Source organism: Zeugodacus cucurbitae, chromosome 5 (genome assembly GCF_028554725.1).
Source record: "Zeugodacus cucurbitae isolate PBARC_wt_2022May chromosome 5, idZeuCucr1.2, whole genome shotgun sequence".
In the NCBI taxonomy this organism is placed as follows: Eukaryota; Metazoa; Arthropoda; class Insecta; order Diptera; family Tephritidae; genus Zeugodacus; species Zeugodacus cucurbitae.
In genome coordinates, this window is record NC_071670.1 from 65,514,559 (window position 1) to 65,532,827 (window position 18,269).

At 38.2% G+C, this 18,269-nt stretch overlaps 2 protein-coding genes across 2 annotated transcripts; one reads left to right on the plus strand and one right to left on the minus strand.

The window, feature by feature from the left end:
• Window positions 1-3,370: 3,370 nt before the first annotated feature.
• Window positions 3,371-3,958, plus strand: LOC105213785 (loricrin). The gene has a single exon (XM_011186844.2). It carries the CDS (start codon window positions 3,371-3,373, stop codon window positions 3,956-3,958), a length of 588 nt encoding a protein of 195 aa, XP_011185146.1.
• A 1,746-nt stretch (window positions 3,959-5,704) lies between these two features.
• LOC105213784 (uncharacterized) lies at window positions 5,705-14,701 on the minus strand. The gene is made up of 2 exons (XM_011186843.3): window positions 14,213-14,701; window positions 5,705-6,341 (listed from the first exon to the last, which is right to left on the minus strand). Exons 1-2 carry the CDS (start codon window positions 14,567-14,569, stop codon window positions 5,940-5,942), a joined length of 759 nt encoding a protein of 252 aa, XP_011185145.2. The 5' UTR covers window positions 14,570-14,701; the 3' UTR covers window positions 5,705-5,939.
• Window positions 14,702-18,269: the final 3,568 nt, after the last annotated feature.

Below are 18,269 nucleotides of genomic sequence, written 5' to 3' on the forward strand. Positions count from 1 at the left end.
TGCACCCACACACACACAGACACACATACACCCTCAATTGCTTATATTTATTTCGAAAGCGTGCAATGCAGCGTGTAATTAGAACGTTGCAGGGCAACTGGGCAAATGATTTATTATCCGCAGCAAAGTGCAAATAAATGTAATTAAATGGAACTTAACATAAATACAAATTGCTTACATGCTTACCAAGTTTACATACATTCCAACACTTCAACTGAAGTGTGCTTATGTTTCAAAGATGTTTTTTTGTTGGGAGTATATGCCGAGTAACTTGCATTCGCTACGATTTTTTGTTAATAAAAATGTTGTAATTATTTTATTTATTTTTTGTTGTTTTTCTTTTTTGATTAATTTATCATTTCCACAGCACTTGTGCTTATTCCACATATAAAACTCACAATTTGCTGTAAAACATATAAATTTAAACTAAACAATTACGGAAAAATTACATATCTACATATGTACATATGTATGTGTGTATTCATATGTGCTTCTCTTGTTGAAATGTGTGCGTGTTTCGCTCTGCGCATGCCTGACATGTGTGTGTGTGCGCAACTATTGTACGTATGTGGCCGTGCGACATGGTCAATTAGCGGAGCTTTGTATGGCTGTGCAAAAAAGCTTTTAAAAATTACGCGCCAATAAATTTATTTTAAATTTTTCGGTTTTCCCATTACCATTTTTCGTGTGTTAAGCGGAAAACAATAACGTGTGCTTCGGCATTTGTATGGGTGTGAGATGTTCTTCGTAACTATGCAACAAAAGCAACTAAAAGGAAATATTGTGTTACTTTTAACATTTGACGAAATTTTTTGGTTTTACTAAAAATATGAATTTATAAAAAAATTAAAAAAAAAACTTCAAAAAGACTATGAAAGATATCTCAAGCAAAAGGGATAAAATCAATTCCTACATAGTTTTATCTCGTCCTCAAATTACTTATAAAAAGTGTGTATAATTGTTTCTTAACTGAAAGCTTTCTAGTGTGCATTTCGAAAAGCTCTTTGAACTCATTCCACTGTTGGTAGTAATTTTTTTAAATTAAATTGTAAAAGAAAAAACTCAAGAAATATATTTTATTTATTATATTGCTTGTCGCATTTTTCTTCCTCTTTCTCTTTTTTCATGCATCATTCATTATTACAACTTTTCATTGTTTCAGTCTTCATGAGCTTTTCAATGATGTTCACGTCCTTCCTAAAGCGTTTTTAGACAGCCAAATTTATCAATTTAAATTTTTATTGAGAAGCCCGTTTTTGCCTTTTATACTGCCGGCTACTCGATAACCGATCAGCTGTTATACATTTTTTTTTTGTTTTTCGGTTTAAGTTAGTATGTTTCATTAGCTGATATATATTTTTCAGCAGCGACATCTACCGTAGCTTTTTTATCAAAAAATTAAGCCAATCGCACACACGTACGTCTTTGTCGCAGAGTTGCATTTGATTTTCAAGTCGATTTAAATTCAATTTAAAACAAGAGAAAACGTAAACTTCGGCTGTACCGAAGCTAATATACCCTTCACAGCTGCATTTCTTTTAGTAACTATGTGTTTAAGCAAATCTAAAGACGTAAGAAAAAGTAAGTAAAAAAACAAGCCCTTGATGCCGATCGTTCAGTTTGTATGACAGCTATATGTTGTAGTGAACCGATCTGAACAATTTTTTCGGAGATTAAATTATTTCTATGAGCAATAACTCACACCAAATTTCGTGAAGATATGTAGTAAAATGCGGAAGTTTTCCATACAAGCCCTTGTTTCCAATCGTTCAGTTTGGATGGCAGCTATATGATATAGTGGTCCGATATCGGCAGTTCCGACAAATGAGCAGCTTCTTGAAGAGAAAATAACATCTGCAAAATTTCAAAAAGATATCTTAAAAACTGAAGGACTAGTTCGTATATATACAGACAGACGGACAGACGGACAGACGGACTGACATAGCTAAATCAGCTCAACATACTGATCATTTATATATATACTTTATAGGGCCTCCGACGCTTCCTTCTGGCTGTTACAAACTTCGTGACAAACATAATATACCCTGTTCAGGGTATAATAAATGGAGATTTTATTTTGTATGGAAAATCGATCTTAATAGGCTCCTGTCTAAAAACGCTATTAAATTCTCATAATCCTATGAAGGCATATCTACTAACACAGCTCATTTCAAGTTTATTCTTTCGTTAACTTGTTGTAGTTCAATATCAAGTTTTTCACACTTTGGGCTATAAACAATCGCTGTAAGCATCTCGGACTTCCAAGCAAAGACAAGAACTTCTTAATATTACTACTGATCTTGTGGGCTATATAATTTTGGATTTAAGTAAGTTCGATCCCAATCTTTTGGTTTCACAGTGTACTATAATTGACCAAAAGAGTTGGCGTTCATGTGTTTGCTCGCGTGAAGATACTTGCAGCGCGTTGCCGGGTTGAGGGTCAATGTGTGCGCATGCGCATGAGCGCAACAAAGTCAACGAGCAGCTGCTACATGTTTGCGGCCTAAACGCGAGGACAAGCTGGCGGTCGCTGTGGCAAAGTTGTGGCATAATGAACGGATATGTCAACGCCGAGCGTCAGCTGATGAATGAGGAGAAGCTGCAAGCAGCCAAAGTGAAGAAGAAGAAGACCAAATGATGTTGCCAAAAAATTGGTTGAAGGTGGCAATGAAGTATTGTTGTTTTTGCCACTGCAAAGCAGCTTGCAATAATAATAACAATAACACTAACAACAACAACAATGTAAGAGTGTCTATAGCATAACCACAACAAAAGACGCTGAAATTGTAGCGAGCGCGTGCAATGCTCAATTTGTCGGAAAATATTTGTATTTGTATATGTGTGGGTCGGCGCTTGAGAGCTGGCTTGGAGAAACGCTTAAGCGCTGCTAACGCACTATCCACTGGGCGCGGGGTGCGCTGGCAATTAATTGCACTGCTAGTACAACTGCAGAGAATTCACTAATCAATTTTGCTATTGTTGTTGTTGCTGTTCATAGTAACCATATTTAGGCGTATTGTTGTTGTTGTTGTGGTGGTCGTTTAAACATTTCTGTTGGCTACGGTTTGGTTCAATTGTGCCATTTTATAAGAATAGAATTTGTATTTTCAACATTTTGTAAATGCAACTACAATAACAACAATAGCAACAACAACATAAACCATTGTTACAACAATAAGGAATACTAATTTATGTAAACGCTTTACTTTGGCGCATATAAATAGTTGTGTCTTAGTGCTATGGAGGATTAGTTGTGGCAGAACCACAGTTAACAACAGTAGTCTAGCTCCAACAACAAATCGCTAATAGTGATCCATAGAGCAAGTGTTCGTTAGAAGTGTAGAACGGTGCCCACGAAATCCTTTCCGAAATGCAACGCATTTGCTTAGTGTTGCTCAGTCTGAGCGCAGTCGCCATGGCCGGCTTCCTGGGCGGCGGCGGCGGCAGTGGCTGGAGCTCCGGTGGAGGTGGCGGTAGTCGCGGCTGGAGTTCAGGTGGCGGCGGCGGTGGTTGGAATGCTGGAGGCGGTGGTGGTTGGAGTGGTGGTGGCGGTGGCATCTCCTTATGGCCCGGCAAGTCTTCTTACAGCGGCGGTGGAGGCGGCAGTGGTTGGCGTTCTTCAGGCGGCTGGTCCGGCGGCGGCGGTGGTGGTTGGCCGAGTAAGACCAGCTACAGCAGCGGTTGGTCGAGTGGTGGTGGCGGCGGTGCCGGCTGGGCTCAAGCTCTTTCCGGTTGGAAATCTGGACTCGGGGGTGGCGGCGGCAGCGGCTGGAAGTCAGGTGGTGGCGGCGGTGGTTGGAAGTCCGGCGGCGGTGGTGGTTGGTCCCTAGGCGGTGGAGGCAGCAGTGGTGGTGTTTGGAAGAGCAGTGGCGGTAGCGGTGGTTATGGCGGCGGTTGGCCATCAGGCGGTAGCAGTGGTTGGTCATCGGGCGGTGGTGGCGGCGGTTGGAAGTGGTAAATCCATAATTTGTCACGTGTTGTGTTGTGTATTTTCCCGAAATGTGTATTTAAGTTAATGTGATGAAAGAAATATTAAATTTAAGCATATATATTTTTCACACGCACTTACATACAATACATATGTACATATTTGTAAATAAAGTCAAATGCATTTAAAATCAAAAACTATATTTTCTGAAGAGAGTTAGCTTCTTGGTGGCTTAAAAAAGAAATTTGAAGTCTGGAACCATAATACTTAAGATGGGAAAATATGAGAACAGGAAAAATAGAAAAGAAATGAGAAATCATTGTACTAATGCGAAGTAGAAAGATTCTGGGTACCAGTAATGGAACGCTAAAATCTTCCGATTTGCTTTGCTTTTCAGCTTTAAATTTGATGAGGGGAAATGTTCAAAAGTAAATCATAAATGCCATAGCAAATCTATCGATAATATAAATTTGAAGAGCCGTAATTAAATGAAAATTGAGATACAAGCGTTCTCACGACTGTCTGAAATCCTGTTTTCGACAGAAAAGGTGATGAAATTGTGCATGACTACTAAAATTCTACCTATAGATCTGTATTTCAAAACACTTTTAATTCTTCCAGAAATTTCTCTTGCACGGACGGACAGACGGACGGACAGACAGACATATAATAATATATATAACCCTATAACACCAACAATGTCAGCTTTGAAATCCAACGCAGAATCACTCTTGCCTACAGGTGCTACTTTGGACTGAGTAGGCAATTGAAAAGTAAAGTCCTCTCTCGATGAACAAAAATCAAACTCTACAAGTCGTTCATTATTCCCGTCCTGATGTATGGCGCCGAAGCGTGGACGATGACAACATCCGATGAGACGGCACTTGGAGTTTTCGAGAGGAAGGTTTTGCGGAAGATTTATGGTCCCTTAAGAATTGGAAACGGCGAATACCGCAGACGATGGAATGATGAGCTGTATGTGTTATTCGACGACATAAACATAGTTCAGCGAATAAAAAGACAGCGGCTACGCTGGCTAGGTCATGTTGTTCGAATGGACGAAAGTGCCCCAGCTCTGAAAGTTTTCGATGCAGTACCCGCTACAGTCACCTTAGCCGCATTCAGTTTAGTTTGGGACCGATGCGAGAAGTATTCGGTTATCATAGATCATAATATAATATGACTAAGCATCGGGAGGGTATTTAGCATATGTCAGATATAGAAAAAGGTCTTGCGACTCTACATCTTCACCAAAAATTGGGGGATATTACATGTACAGATAGAAGAGACATATAAGACGTCTCGATAGGCAACCGATTAATAAAATAAAATCAAAATAATTTGTATTGTTAGGAAGTACTTAAATGGAGGACAATAATTTTACCACAGAAATAATAATATTTTGTTTTGAGTAGGGTTGCCACCTTAAAACATTTATAATTTAAATAAATAAATTATATAAAATCATCTCTTGGAACATTAAATAGGAATACAGCTGAAATAATATTTGTAAAGGGTTGTCACATATTTTGTTTTGCTTTTTTTAAATTAAATACAAAAGGAGCAATTATACACATAATAGGAACAAAGAGCTTGAATATATTCAGCTTGCAGGAAACTTTGTAATGTGTTTTGATTTCAAAATAAAATCTTATTGAATTCAATGTCAACATCACCAGGGAAGATTGTTTTGTATTTCTCTCGGTTCTACGATAAAAATTAAACAGAAATTGCAACTAATATAAATTCAACCACCATTAATGAATTACCAGAAAATTTGTTCTTTAAAATGCCATTTTATATTTATAATTTTTTACTTTATTATAAAGTTATAAACCAGCATAGTTATGTGAGTCGAAAGCAAATGTTCTAGCAAAGTTTTAATTTTATGTTTTTTTTTCTTCCTTTTTCAAGACGAGCGAAAGAGTCCAGTTGGTTGAGGCAGAGCATATATCCTTGAAGCAAATCCAGTTCTGTATACCGTTGATGTTTGATGTGGCCGAGTGATGACTTACCACTTTTTACCGCCACCACCACCACCACCATATCCACCGCCGCCGCCACCATGACCACCACCACCGTAGCCACCGCCGCCACCACCTCCTTTGCCGCCACCATAACCGCCTGAACCACCACCGGATTGCCAGCCTCCTCCACCACCACCTTTACCGCCAAAACCACCGCCTCCACCATAGCTGCCACCACCGCCGCCGCCTCGTTTGCCACCACCATAACCACCACCACCGCCGCCACTGTAACCTCCACCGCCACCATAACCGCCTTTGCTGCCACCACCGTATCCACCGCCGCCGCCTCTACCACCACCACCACCGCCTCCTTGCCAGCCGCCACCGCCTGCCACGGCTAAGGCGACCAAGGCCAACAACAATACAATGACGAAAGCGCGCATCTTTCAAATGTCTTTGGTCGCGGTTCGTCGAGGACTTCAAAAATCACGGTTCTGCTTTGCTGGTTCGCTGTTTTGTTGATACTCGTATCTTTGCTGTTCTGCTGTGTATTATCCACCACTGGTGGTTGGCTTCACTGATGCCGCTGACAGTTGCCACATCGCTTTTATACACGCGAGCCCTGTTGCAACTCACACTTGCCGCTTGTCGCTATTTTGTTCCTTTTTTGCGCACTCACGACTTTTTTCTTTTATTACAACAATTTTATTTATATTACAATTTGTTTATTGTTTAATTTTAAGTACAATGTTTTTGTTTTTGTAATGCAGTAATAATTACAAGCATTTTTTTTTTGTTTTGCCGGCAATTAGAGAAGTTCACATCGACGCGCTCATCTCAAGCATAAATTAACGAAATCGGTTTGTTGGCAAATGCATAACAAATCTCAATGAACATATAGACGGATAAACATACATATGTAAGTATGTATGTATTTTTATAAGTACATATGTATATTTCGCAACAAGACAACATTCGAGTTCACACTTGCAGTGTCATGACTTTGGCGTACTGAACCGTAACTTTGTGGCAAAAAAGGCGGGAAAGAACATATTAGAATATTTATGCGCATCACTGTATGTCCGTTTTCAATACACAAAATTCACCCTAAGTGGAAAGGCGAAAGTTTATAAATATCTTTATATATATAAATCTTCTGTACGTGTGTTAGGCATTGAACTCCTCCTAAACGGCTGGACCGATTTCACTAATTCTTTTTCGTGTGTATTCCAGGGGGATTCCATGGGGATTGAGGATGGTTCTTACGGAGAGAAAAATTAAAAAAAAAATGCCTGAAAAAGTCTAAAATTCACATTTTTCTAATCCCCCATAAAAACAATTTGTATTCTATATATATAAAAACGAATTGCTGTTTGTTAGTCTCGCAAAAAGTTGAGAACTGCCACACCGATCTGGCTAATTTTAGTCTTGAAATATTCGAGCATGGCCAAGAAAGGTTTAGAAAGTAAGTAAATATAGAAAAATTGCGCGGAAGATTGCCATAACAGAACTTTATATGAGTTGACAACAAAATTCAAAAAAAAAATAGAAAACAAAAATAATAATATTTTGAAGGTAGTCATTGTTGCTTTGTTAAACAATTTTTGTCATTGTTCAATTGTATAAGGTTGTAACAAGTAAGGAAAGGCTAAGTTTGGGTGCAACCGAACATTTTATACTCTCGGAATTTATTGATGTAATTTTATTAAGATAACACACAATTTGACCTATATATTCATAAAGAAGAATAAGATAACGAAAATCATCATATATTGTATATGAGGACCGTGGTAATTCCTGAACCGATTTCACACATTTTCACCATCAAAGCATAACGGAAATAGGGGCAACTTGGCAACCTGTTTGTAGGCACACAAACTGTACATTCGGCATTGAAATTACTCATAAATTGCAAATCAGCGAAACACCAGTTTGGAAAATCGCCAAAAATAGCGCTACAGCGAAGATTCTCCAGATATGCAAGTTGATAATTTGCAACAAGATCAAACTGCGATTGTTGAAGCAGTTGCTAGATATTGGAATTGGTAAGGTCACAGTTGACACCTCGATGGATTAATAACATTTCAAACAGATTTCGGTCTCTTCTGTCTCTTTCCGGACATAAAACAACAATATAATACCCATAATTGGCTGAGTGAATGACCAATATTGGTCGCGAAAAAAAAGGATGTCGTCGATATCAATGCGACAATTTAGAATTTCGTTACAGGAGAGCTGACACAGATACAAATTAGGATGACGTAGCCAACTATCCCAAAGGATTTTTATAATCATTGTAATTGCCTGGATTATCACCACTTAATTTTATATTTAAAAGTAGTATCAGTTGTCATCATGCTGTATAACATAAATCAACCTCGACTTTGTAATGAACTTTGTATCGTAATCGAAGCCAAGATTGATTGTATAACTTAGCCACAAAACATGTGGACGGGTGGACGGGCAAAACCTTTCTCTCGATAACCCCAAGAATCGTCTCATCTGATGTTACTATCGTCCACGCTTCAGCGCCATACATCAGGACGGGAATATTGAGCGAGTTTGATTTCGGTTCGTCGAGAGAGGACTTTACTTTTCAATTGCCTACTCAGTCCAAAGTAGCACCTGTTGGCAAAAGTGAGTGAGGAAACTTTCTGATTGCCATTCACTTGGCAGTGGCCAGCAATGATTCTTTTGCATATGACTCAAGCAGCTCACGACTTCCGGTTTTAGACCAAGTATTCTCTGGGCGAGCTAAAGTGAGAAGGCGAAGCACGCTTCGGCGGTTGTGCGTAGGGCTTGGAACCCACCACTTAGAAAAACCTCCCCAATGAAAGCGAAAGTATACAAAATAAAATAATAAATAAAATAAATACAAAATATAATAAAATAAATTGAACGTATTTTTTGATATTTTTTGCATATGGTGGCAACTCTATTCAGAAAAGATGACGGTTTAAATTTGTATACGATTATGGGTTTATACTTTTTTGAAGGTTCTGGGGAACTTTTAATAGACAACACACATTATACAGATTATACAGATACAGTTGAACTTACATAACTCGAACCCTTGATTTGGCAATAGATGTCAAATACCGAATTAAAAATTTTAGTATCGAGGCAGAATTTTATAAGAGTTCCTCTATATCGTATGGAGGCGAAACTCGAAGTTTTTTGTGAATTATGGTGATTTGAGTTAGGACAATTCAACTGTATTTATAATTTTTTATTTGTTGAAAATATGTACGTTAATATGGCAACCCTTCATAAAATATATATATATATTTCAAAAAGGTATATTCTTCTAAAATTATTCTTTATGGGACTATTAATCAGTGTTCGTGGAAAAATCAGCATAAAATCATTACACTTAACGGAAAATTAGTTTAGGGATCTACAAAACATACACAATGTATTCAATTCCGTTATAAAAAGTCTAATAAAATTCAAATCGCCTATTATTTGTTAATTATCTCACATTTACACTACAGTTTACAGCTCTATATAGTACTGCTTTCGGGGACTTTTTAATTGTCTTGAGAGAGTTTCAAGCGTGTGAGTAATAACTTCATTCATGAATTTCGCAAAACCAATTGGTAGTACTCATAAAATTTGCATAATTGCAAAATTACTTTACTTACTACTTAGTATGCAGTATTGTAGCACCATAAACGGATTACAAATTAGATAATAAATTGCTTGAAAAAATACACACAAATTCGAAACTTTAACAGAGCTTTTACCAAAGCTGTGCCTCGCTAAAATCAAATTTTTCGCAACGTTCATTAAAGCTTTTTGTGGAGCTTTGGTGATTACGTTTTATATGCGCTCAGAAACTATTTGCGATATTATTCGACGATTTAGACAGTTTCAACCCATTTCGAGCTACTTGAGAAGCAGTAAATAGTTTCAATTATTCGACGAGCTTCAATGAGCTACTGAGACAGATTTTGTAAATATGTAAATTGTAAATGTGGACCTTATTTTATAAAGATTTGAGTATGATTGAGATTCTGAAAAACGTTGTGAACGAGTTCTAATAAGAAGTACGTATAAAATGCAGATTAAATTGTATTCGATTCAGGTAACCTAACATAACATTTGTAAGGGAAAATCTTTCATCTCCCTAAAGCAAGATCAGAATAGGTCAAAGCAAGAAATTGGGACTACGAAATCATGAGATTAAATTTAATAGAAAATGTGATTTATTGATAGTAAAAACCTCTATTTCCTTACCATTTAGGTCATTATGTTAGTGCAAAGCTCTTTGATCTCAGGTGAAGCCACGATCCAAGGGACGAAAACTAATCGATTAATAAGGGTACAAACAAATTTCAATTTCGAAAAATTTCAAAGACACTCATATGTAGGGAGAATATCTATTTTATAAGACCAAAAGTGATGTTTTTTCGCTTAAATCACATTGATTAACTATAGTTCTGCTACAGGTTGATTCATTATTGAATTTTTTAATAATTTGATTAAAACACGCCACAGCCAGAAATTTCGCAGAAATTTTAATTTCACAACACTAACTGTAGCACCATCTCAAATTCAATGTCACAGTCACTGCACTGTGCACAGCAACAACTTTTACTGCTGCCCACCAGCTGTGATGTTCCCTTTTACGAACAGCTTAATACACAAAATGCCAAGTTGCGCTCGTAAATGTCAGAATCAATCGTTAATTTGTAGAAATCTACACTGCTATATACAAAAAAAAAATTTAGCGTAGCGACAAAATACAGTTCCTGCATGCGTTGCATCATCAACCTTCAGCCGAGCGTTGGTAGTCAGTCCGGCAGTCGGCAGGTAGTCGCCGTTTTGACTTTTACTTTGATGAGCACATAAATAAGCGATTTGATTTGTCTGGGCTGCATTCGTTCCGAGCACTTGTTCGGCGTGAGCTGCACTCATCATTCGCCAAGTGCTTGACTGCAGCTTTTATTACATATTGTGGACTTTTGTGTTCTGTGTGAGTGTGTAAATTAATGAGCATTTGAAGTGTTACGTCTCTAAGTCATCTTCTCATAAATTTTGAATTTGCGCATGCGCACATGAACACCATAAATACTCGAGGCTTTTATTTATGTTTATGCATATTAGAACCTATTTATTACTCGACGGTGGGTAAATATTAGCATTTGGGGGTATTGTGAGTGTATTTGTGCGGGGCATTTGTTTGCGAAAAGGGATGTTGTGGGTTCGAAGCTTACGCGAAGATCAAAAAACGTATTTTAGACAGGAATTTTTTACTCCCTCCCTTTACTATTTTTCTAATTATGGCTTCGAAGAGTTCTCCAGAGTTCAATGAATATCGTTTTAAGATTTTCATATAACACCAGCATCATTTTTCAAGAAATATGCACCGATGATTCTACCGGCCCACACACAACATCAAACCCTTATTTTTTCTGGATGAAATGGCAGCTCTTGCATCCCTTCAGGTTGTTCTTCGTCCCAAATGCAGCAATTACGCATGTTTTCATACCCATTGAGTCAGAAATGGGCCTCATGGCTGAACACAATTTGAGCTGATCGAGCTGATCCAATTTTTGCGTTAAATGCACTAAGCCAGTCCATACGTAAGTCCGAGTTGCTGCGAACGGCCCCGGCTCTCTACGGTCTTCGTGTCACAAACTACGGCTGTATTTCTTCATTGCGACCTGAACGTTATCTATTTGGTCGAACATGATCCAATAATGATTTCTGGGTCTCAAGATGGGTGATGGTGTTGCGAATAGTACTCTCGGTAGTCCGATTATGTTGAACAATAATTTGAGCGAATTGTGTGATTTCTTTACAGATCGTGAATTTTCGAAATAAAGATGAACACCGAGTATTCTTCACAGAATTTTTCTGAAAATCTCATTGGTCGTAAAGGGGAATAGATCATATCAAGTCTCCTGTATACACGTATACCCAAACTTTCATTGTTCACCGACGAGCTCTAGTAGTATCTCAAGCTCACAACTCACGAGAACGGAGATAACAATCCTCTTTGAGTGGTACTCCTGTTTACATAGGGTGTTCATGTCTCCGAAACCACTAGTCGCTGTTAATATTAACACAGATGTTAACCTTCTCTCTTTTATTTTATAGACTCAATAAAATTTTTGTGAAAAAATCATCGCTTTTTTCTTCCGAAAAGTTATCAAAATAGACCTTTCACACAATATATTGATAAAATTAAGCATTATACTGTCCAGCAGATTTCGGTATATTGGAAATCGAAAATCTGAACTACCATTTTAATTTTAGCTCTAAAATTGGCTGCTCGCTCAGTAATTGAACCCACAACCCGTGTGAGTGGCGTTCACATAATATCACACAAGGTACTAAATCCCATCAACTTGAAAAAATCTCAAAATTTTTTAGAAAATTAAACATCGTGAACACACAATTCAGTCTTATTTATTTATGATTATATGAGATTATGGCATTTTCAATATTTGCAGTTTCTAAACAAAGTCTTCTCATGCATTTACCAACAAGTAACGCTCATAAACTATTAATCAGAAGCTGCGAAAACAAAAAAAATCTATGCTTTTTAATAATCACTTGAAAGAGGAATAAAAAGCGTTTAATGCATGCGCGAGTACACAACACTTTTATTATGCTCATAAAGCTGTAATTATATTGAAAACAAAACTGAGAAACGCAAAGCATAAATCAAACAAAATTATAGTACAACAACACATACATACATACATATTATTCATTAAATTTATTTGTATTTGTGTATTTATGACCCATGGCTGTGTAGCTTTCCAATTCACACTGACATTAAGGGGATTATGAATGGCAAAATTTGCTTTATAGTTGTAATAAATCACTTATAGATGTTGGTAATGTATATGTGTGAGTATGTAAAGAGACCTTCAGTAAATTTTGAACTTATTTAGAATGAATATAGCTGGCTGTCACATATGAGATCATCTATGTATGTATGTCTGAATAAGGAAGTAATCTAAGATGGTATCTTTGCCTACCGAAATATTTTGAGCTCATGTGAGAGATTCTCTTCGCGCTTCACACATAATGCAAGCTCTCTAAAGTATAAGTCACTTAAGACACCATTGGTATATATTGCACTATAGCAAACCACCGTCAGAACTCCGAATCTCAACCGCCCAGAAAATTCATTAAAGGAAAAATGCATGGCGAAAGGTCTTGACGGGTAGAACGTCGAGAGTTGCAATACTGAGGTCGCCGTAAAGATCTAGAAAATTTAGAACTTCTATTGAGACACATATTACTTTATCAAATTTTATCGAATCTGTAGTGTAAAATAGTGAGTAAATTTAATAAGAGTGGATACACTGAAAGGTTGAAGGATAGGTTGAGTCAAGTTTCTAAAGGTAAAAAGAAATCCGTTGAATACGTCTAGGTTAAGTGAAATCCGGTTATTAACTAATAGCCAGAGACCATGTACATCTTCCTTATTAGTCCAAAGTTCTTCCGCTTATGTAATGTCCACGTGTTGATAAAGAAACCCCAACGAGAATCAATGATAACTTAGAAGAGATCTTCTATAGCAAGATTTGGTTAATACTAAAACCAAATGATGACCTTTCATGACCCACTCCTTGATACTTTTTTGAACTTTTTGAAGAAACAATGCATCAAGGACAGAGTCAATAGCTCTCCTTTTTTATTGGTGCGAGTTAAAAGTCATGTTCTGAAAATATTTGTATTAACAGAAACTCCGTATTCACTTTTTGTGACTCAGTAGTCCTGATCCGTATATAATATGTCTCATTTGAGGTAAAACTCGCTAACAGTCAAACTTGATATAGTTTCAATGTAGACTACTTCTACATTCTCATATTCTAAAACCAGCGACCTCCGTTCTAGTGTTGATGACATGATAGATTCGGATCCACATAATCCGATACGAATATACGATTGAGTTCTAGAACGGCGATCATTTCCTAAAAATACTGATCTGTTCTGCGTAGAATGAATACAACGGAGGACTGAGATATTTCCATATTTATTTCTATGTCATCCGAGATTTAAGTTTTATCCAATGTTATTTTGATTGACATTGCGCTTGAAGCCAGAGTATCATTTGGGATTCACATTCTATCAACACGTCATATTTAAGAGGTCTTTGAGTACGCTTCTGCTTCAATCAAATGAAAATTTCGCGATTTTTAATTTCACATAAAACAAATTTACTTTATTTCGCAGACAAGTACATATATATGCATAAAAAATTTATATACAAAAAAACAAAATCACAACACACGAAATTCGAAAAGATACAGTACAGTACAGGAAGATTGTCCAGACGATAGTATGCACTTTACCACCAACCGCTGCCGCCGCCATAGCCGCTATTCCAGCCACTGCCGCCCCAACCACTGTTGCCACCCCAGCCGCCGCTACCGTGACCACCACTCCAGCCGCTGCCGCCATAGCCACCACCGCCATAACCACCATAACCGCCGCTGCTGCTTCCAAGGGTAATCACTTTGATGACTTTCGGTGATGAATAGCCGCCGGACCAGCCACCGCCGCTATATCCACCACTACCATAACCACCGCTCCCATAACCGCCACCGCCGTAGCCACCCCAGCCGCTGGAGCCGCCGCCCCAACCGCTGCGTATATAACCGGCAGAGGCAACTGCTACAAGAGCGCACAGGACCACGAGGACCTTCATGCTTTTCAAAATTTGGCGATAAGCTGTTTCTGTAAATATAACCGTAACTGAAGTTGCGTACGTTTGCGCTGCGTCTGCGTTAGGATACACGAGTTCTGATAGCCGAATTTGCACTGATATCGAGATGCAAATCGAAGCCGCTATTTATATTCGACAAAATACTTTTTGTTGGCTTTGTTGTAGTCATTCTTTTTGAATGTCTACATGACGTTCTTTACATACACAAATACACACCTACAACAAAAAAAAAAACTACAACACTGTTGTAGCCCGCTTATTAGCTAAGCTGACCAACCCGTCCGAAGATGAGCAGCAGTCGGCATAGCACTTTAAAACGGTGTATGAGTGAATTGCATATTCGCACGTAGCGTACACGTAATGTGTATTTACTATTTTAGCAGTTGTTGTTGTTGTCATATAAAGAACGCTTGAATGTGCTGGTGAACTATTAAACTGCTAACCAAGTGTTTACTAGCGGCGGCGGCTATGAGAGTCCACCACGGTCAACCACTTGGCCGCGCCATCGCGAACTCGCCAAAAGACCGCACCACAAAGCCACACATACGTATACTAACACAGTGGCGTTGCGCATGCGCGACGGCCTGAACTTCTAGAAGAGTAGTGCGTCTACTGCGGCAGCCGACAGCGTTTGCAGCGCTCAGCCGCTCTGGCGGTTGACAATGCGTCGTTAAAGTGTTCTGGTATGTAATGGAAGGTAAACCCTACGTGCTGGTACCCTCTTTTCATGTGCTCTTCGAGGTGTGTGTGCGTGCAGTCTTCAGCACATAAAGTCACATGGTTAATGTCGACACTTACCGCTGACCGCAAAACCGGGCCCAGGCGCTGTGGCAGATGCGGCAAGCAAACCAGTTCTAGCTTTATTTACAACGCAATTTAGAGCTCTGCGTGTTTTGGGTGTGTTTTGGTCGATCGTATGTTATGTTGTGGCAGTTTTATGTGGCAACCACATACGCACGCATGCGAAATCTTGTAATCTCTGAGTCACAGCGTTGGTAGTTGGTTGCCACCCGCCAGCCGGTAGTCACTTCGCGGACAAGCTGGATTTAATTAAATTTAAATTTAGTTGTCGTCGGACCGCTCACTTTTTGGCGCAGTTTCATGGGACCCAGCAGGAAATAGAACTGAAGCAGGGGTAGATCTTCATATGCAGAGATCAGAGAGGCCTTTGGAACGGCAGCGGCCATAGAATCGATAAGTCAGAAGCCTAGCTCTACAGTGAACTCATCATCAAGTAATATGTAGCTCCAGGAAGAGAATTGACTTGCATATCAATAACACTGCGGCAGAGACGCCAGATAACTTGCTCCTCGAAGACTATGAGAATTCCATCTCTGAAGGGATGTATCCGAAATGGATCGCATTCTCTCTTGTTCCAAAGGTTCTTGGCTAGAATTCTTTGTTAGAATTTCGGTAAACACGTTGAGTGGGAATGAAAGATGTGAAGAGCGAATAATATCGTACATATATTGACCCCACACTTCAAAATTCTAGTTCGATGACAGTTCAGAGTGAAAGGATCTGAAGGCAAAATTATTGTAAAACTTTTAACAGATCCTTTTTCATAGTCCAAGTACCATGAATGTAATCATCACGAATTTTTGAATCTGTGATGTTAAAATATTCTCAATAGATTTTTGGATCTATGGTCTTTCAAGAAAGTAAGCATTTAGAGAACCCGATTTACGCCTTATTTATTTCCTACGGGGTCTTTGCTAACTCACACATATTCTTTAGGCTGATATATATGTATATTTCCGTACTTACAAATCTTACAGGTATGCAAGTCTTAAATCATTATCTCACCTTAGGTTACAATCAGGGCCATTTTGGACTGCCCGCAACTCCAAGAGTTGCCGCATAATTAAAAGCGACGCTTCGGTATGGCGATTAAAGACGACGCACTGTGGTTCTTTTTTACTTTTCGTGGTAAGGAGGAGTAGTTATTTCGGAATACAGGTTTGGTGCGTTAAACCTACACATACATTTACTGTTTATTAGGTTTGTAAAGGACTCATTTTTAATATTACTTTTGTGGACGTGTTGGCATGGAATAAATGAATTCAACGTCGGCCTATGTGTTGTATGTGCATAAAAATTGCTCTAAATATATGAGAGAGATCAACTTACAAGAAAAATAAAACTAAATACGCGAATAACTGTCAGAGAAGGAAGGTGTTAAATCTCAAAAAAATATTGGTTTCAAAAAACTATTTTCAATTATTTTCTGTTTCAGTTATTGCCTCCAGCAACCCACTGTGCCGTCGCGTATTAGCGCTCAGTAGCGGATGTGCATGCACATTTATTTTACAATTGTAATCACTTTGTTATTTCGATTTCAAATAGAATTATGTACGCAAATGTAAAGTGTTAAAATTGAGCAATTTTGCGGCTCTAAAGTATGCGCAAACGCCTGACACCTCCCTGCTGCGAATGCGGCCGATTGCAGCATTTTCATGTTGACCAATGCGGCGGCGCCGCTGACGACAGTAGCGAGTTATTAAGTACGCGCACTGGGTGTGCGACACACGTACTATTTGGAGTGAATTGCAACATTTTCAAAGCTGCGACATTCTCACTTGTTAACCAGCGGATAAACGTAAGCTTTAACGCAAATAAAAATATTTATTTTGAACAAATATTGGTTTAGGCGCATACTAGATGGGTGTTGTAACACTGGATTTGATTTTAGAATCTAAAGGAATTTTGTTTGAAAAAGTGCCGATTTTTTCGATAATAGGATACATGGAAAGGCTTCATCCCAATCTGGGATCCATATTATATAGAACTCTCTACATAGAGGGATAAAGAGAAAATAGATGACATATAATTTATGGCGGCGGCCACAGCCACAGGACCGATAAGAATGAGCTCGTGATCTTCAGCGAACCTACGTATCTGCAAGTGGGAGCACCGGACAGAGGATAGGGTATAAGGCAGCATGATTGGCAGTTGACATTCATTTCTGTAACTCATAGACACCAGATCACTTGCTCCTCGAGGATTATGCAAATGTCATCCATGAAGGACTGTATCCGAAATACGCTCTATTTCTCTCTCTCTCTCTCTCTTGTTCCAAAGGATCTTTCAGAATTTTGATAAACATGTTGAGATGCAGTGAAAGAAGTAGGAGCGGATAACATAAATTATGTTTTCTTGAAAGAAGTCTCCTTAAGGGAAAGAAAATAGTTTGAAAACTGATTTAATAAATACGTGGTGTGTTCAAAAAATAACGGGAATTGTTAAATTTAAACCTGATTTGGAGAATTCAATTGTCAAATTTTTATCAATGCCCCAGCCTCCATATTCGCCATACATGACTCCGTGTGACTTTTTCTAAGTTCCAAAAATGGAAAAAACCTTAAAGGACTGTAGTTTTACAAGCGTAAGAGAAATCGATGAAAGAGCCAAAGCCTATACCAAAAATAGAGTCTAAGAAGTGTATCGACGATTGGAAGAAGCGCTGGCACCTAAATAATATTGAATGGGGACCATTTTTGAGACGAATGAAAAAATATAAACTAAAATTCCCGTTATTTTTTGAACACACTTCTTATATTTTAAAAGTTATTTTTTTAATTATCTCTAGCTGTATGCAGAGAATTACGTACATGTTTGATTGTTTAGCTTTAAATGCTTCTTTATACTAACTATAATCTTTGGTGTCAAAAAAAACTTACTA

Excerpts from the sequence above, each read along its gene's own strand:
- LOC105213785 (XM_011186844.2), top strand. The coding sequence starts at position 3,371 with ATGCAACGCATTTGCTTAGTGTTGCTCAGTCTGAGCGCAGTCGCCATG.
- LOC105213784 (XM_011186843.3), bottom strand. The coding sequence starts at position 14,569 with ATGAAGGTCCTCGTGGTCCTGTGCGCTCTTGTAGCAGTTGCCTCTGCC. Across the intron at positions 6,342-14,212 it reads GCGGCGGCAGCGGTTGGTGG|AAGATGCGCGCTTTCGTCAT; the intron begins TAAAGTGCATAC and ends AAAGACATTTGA.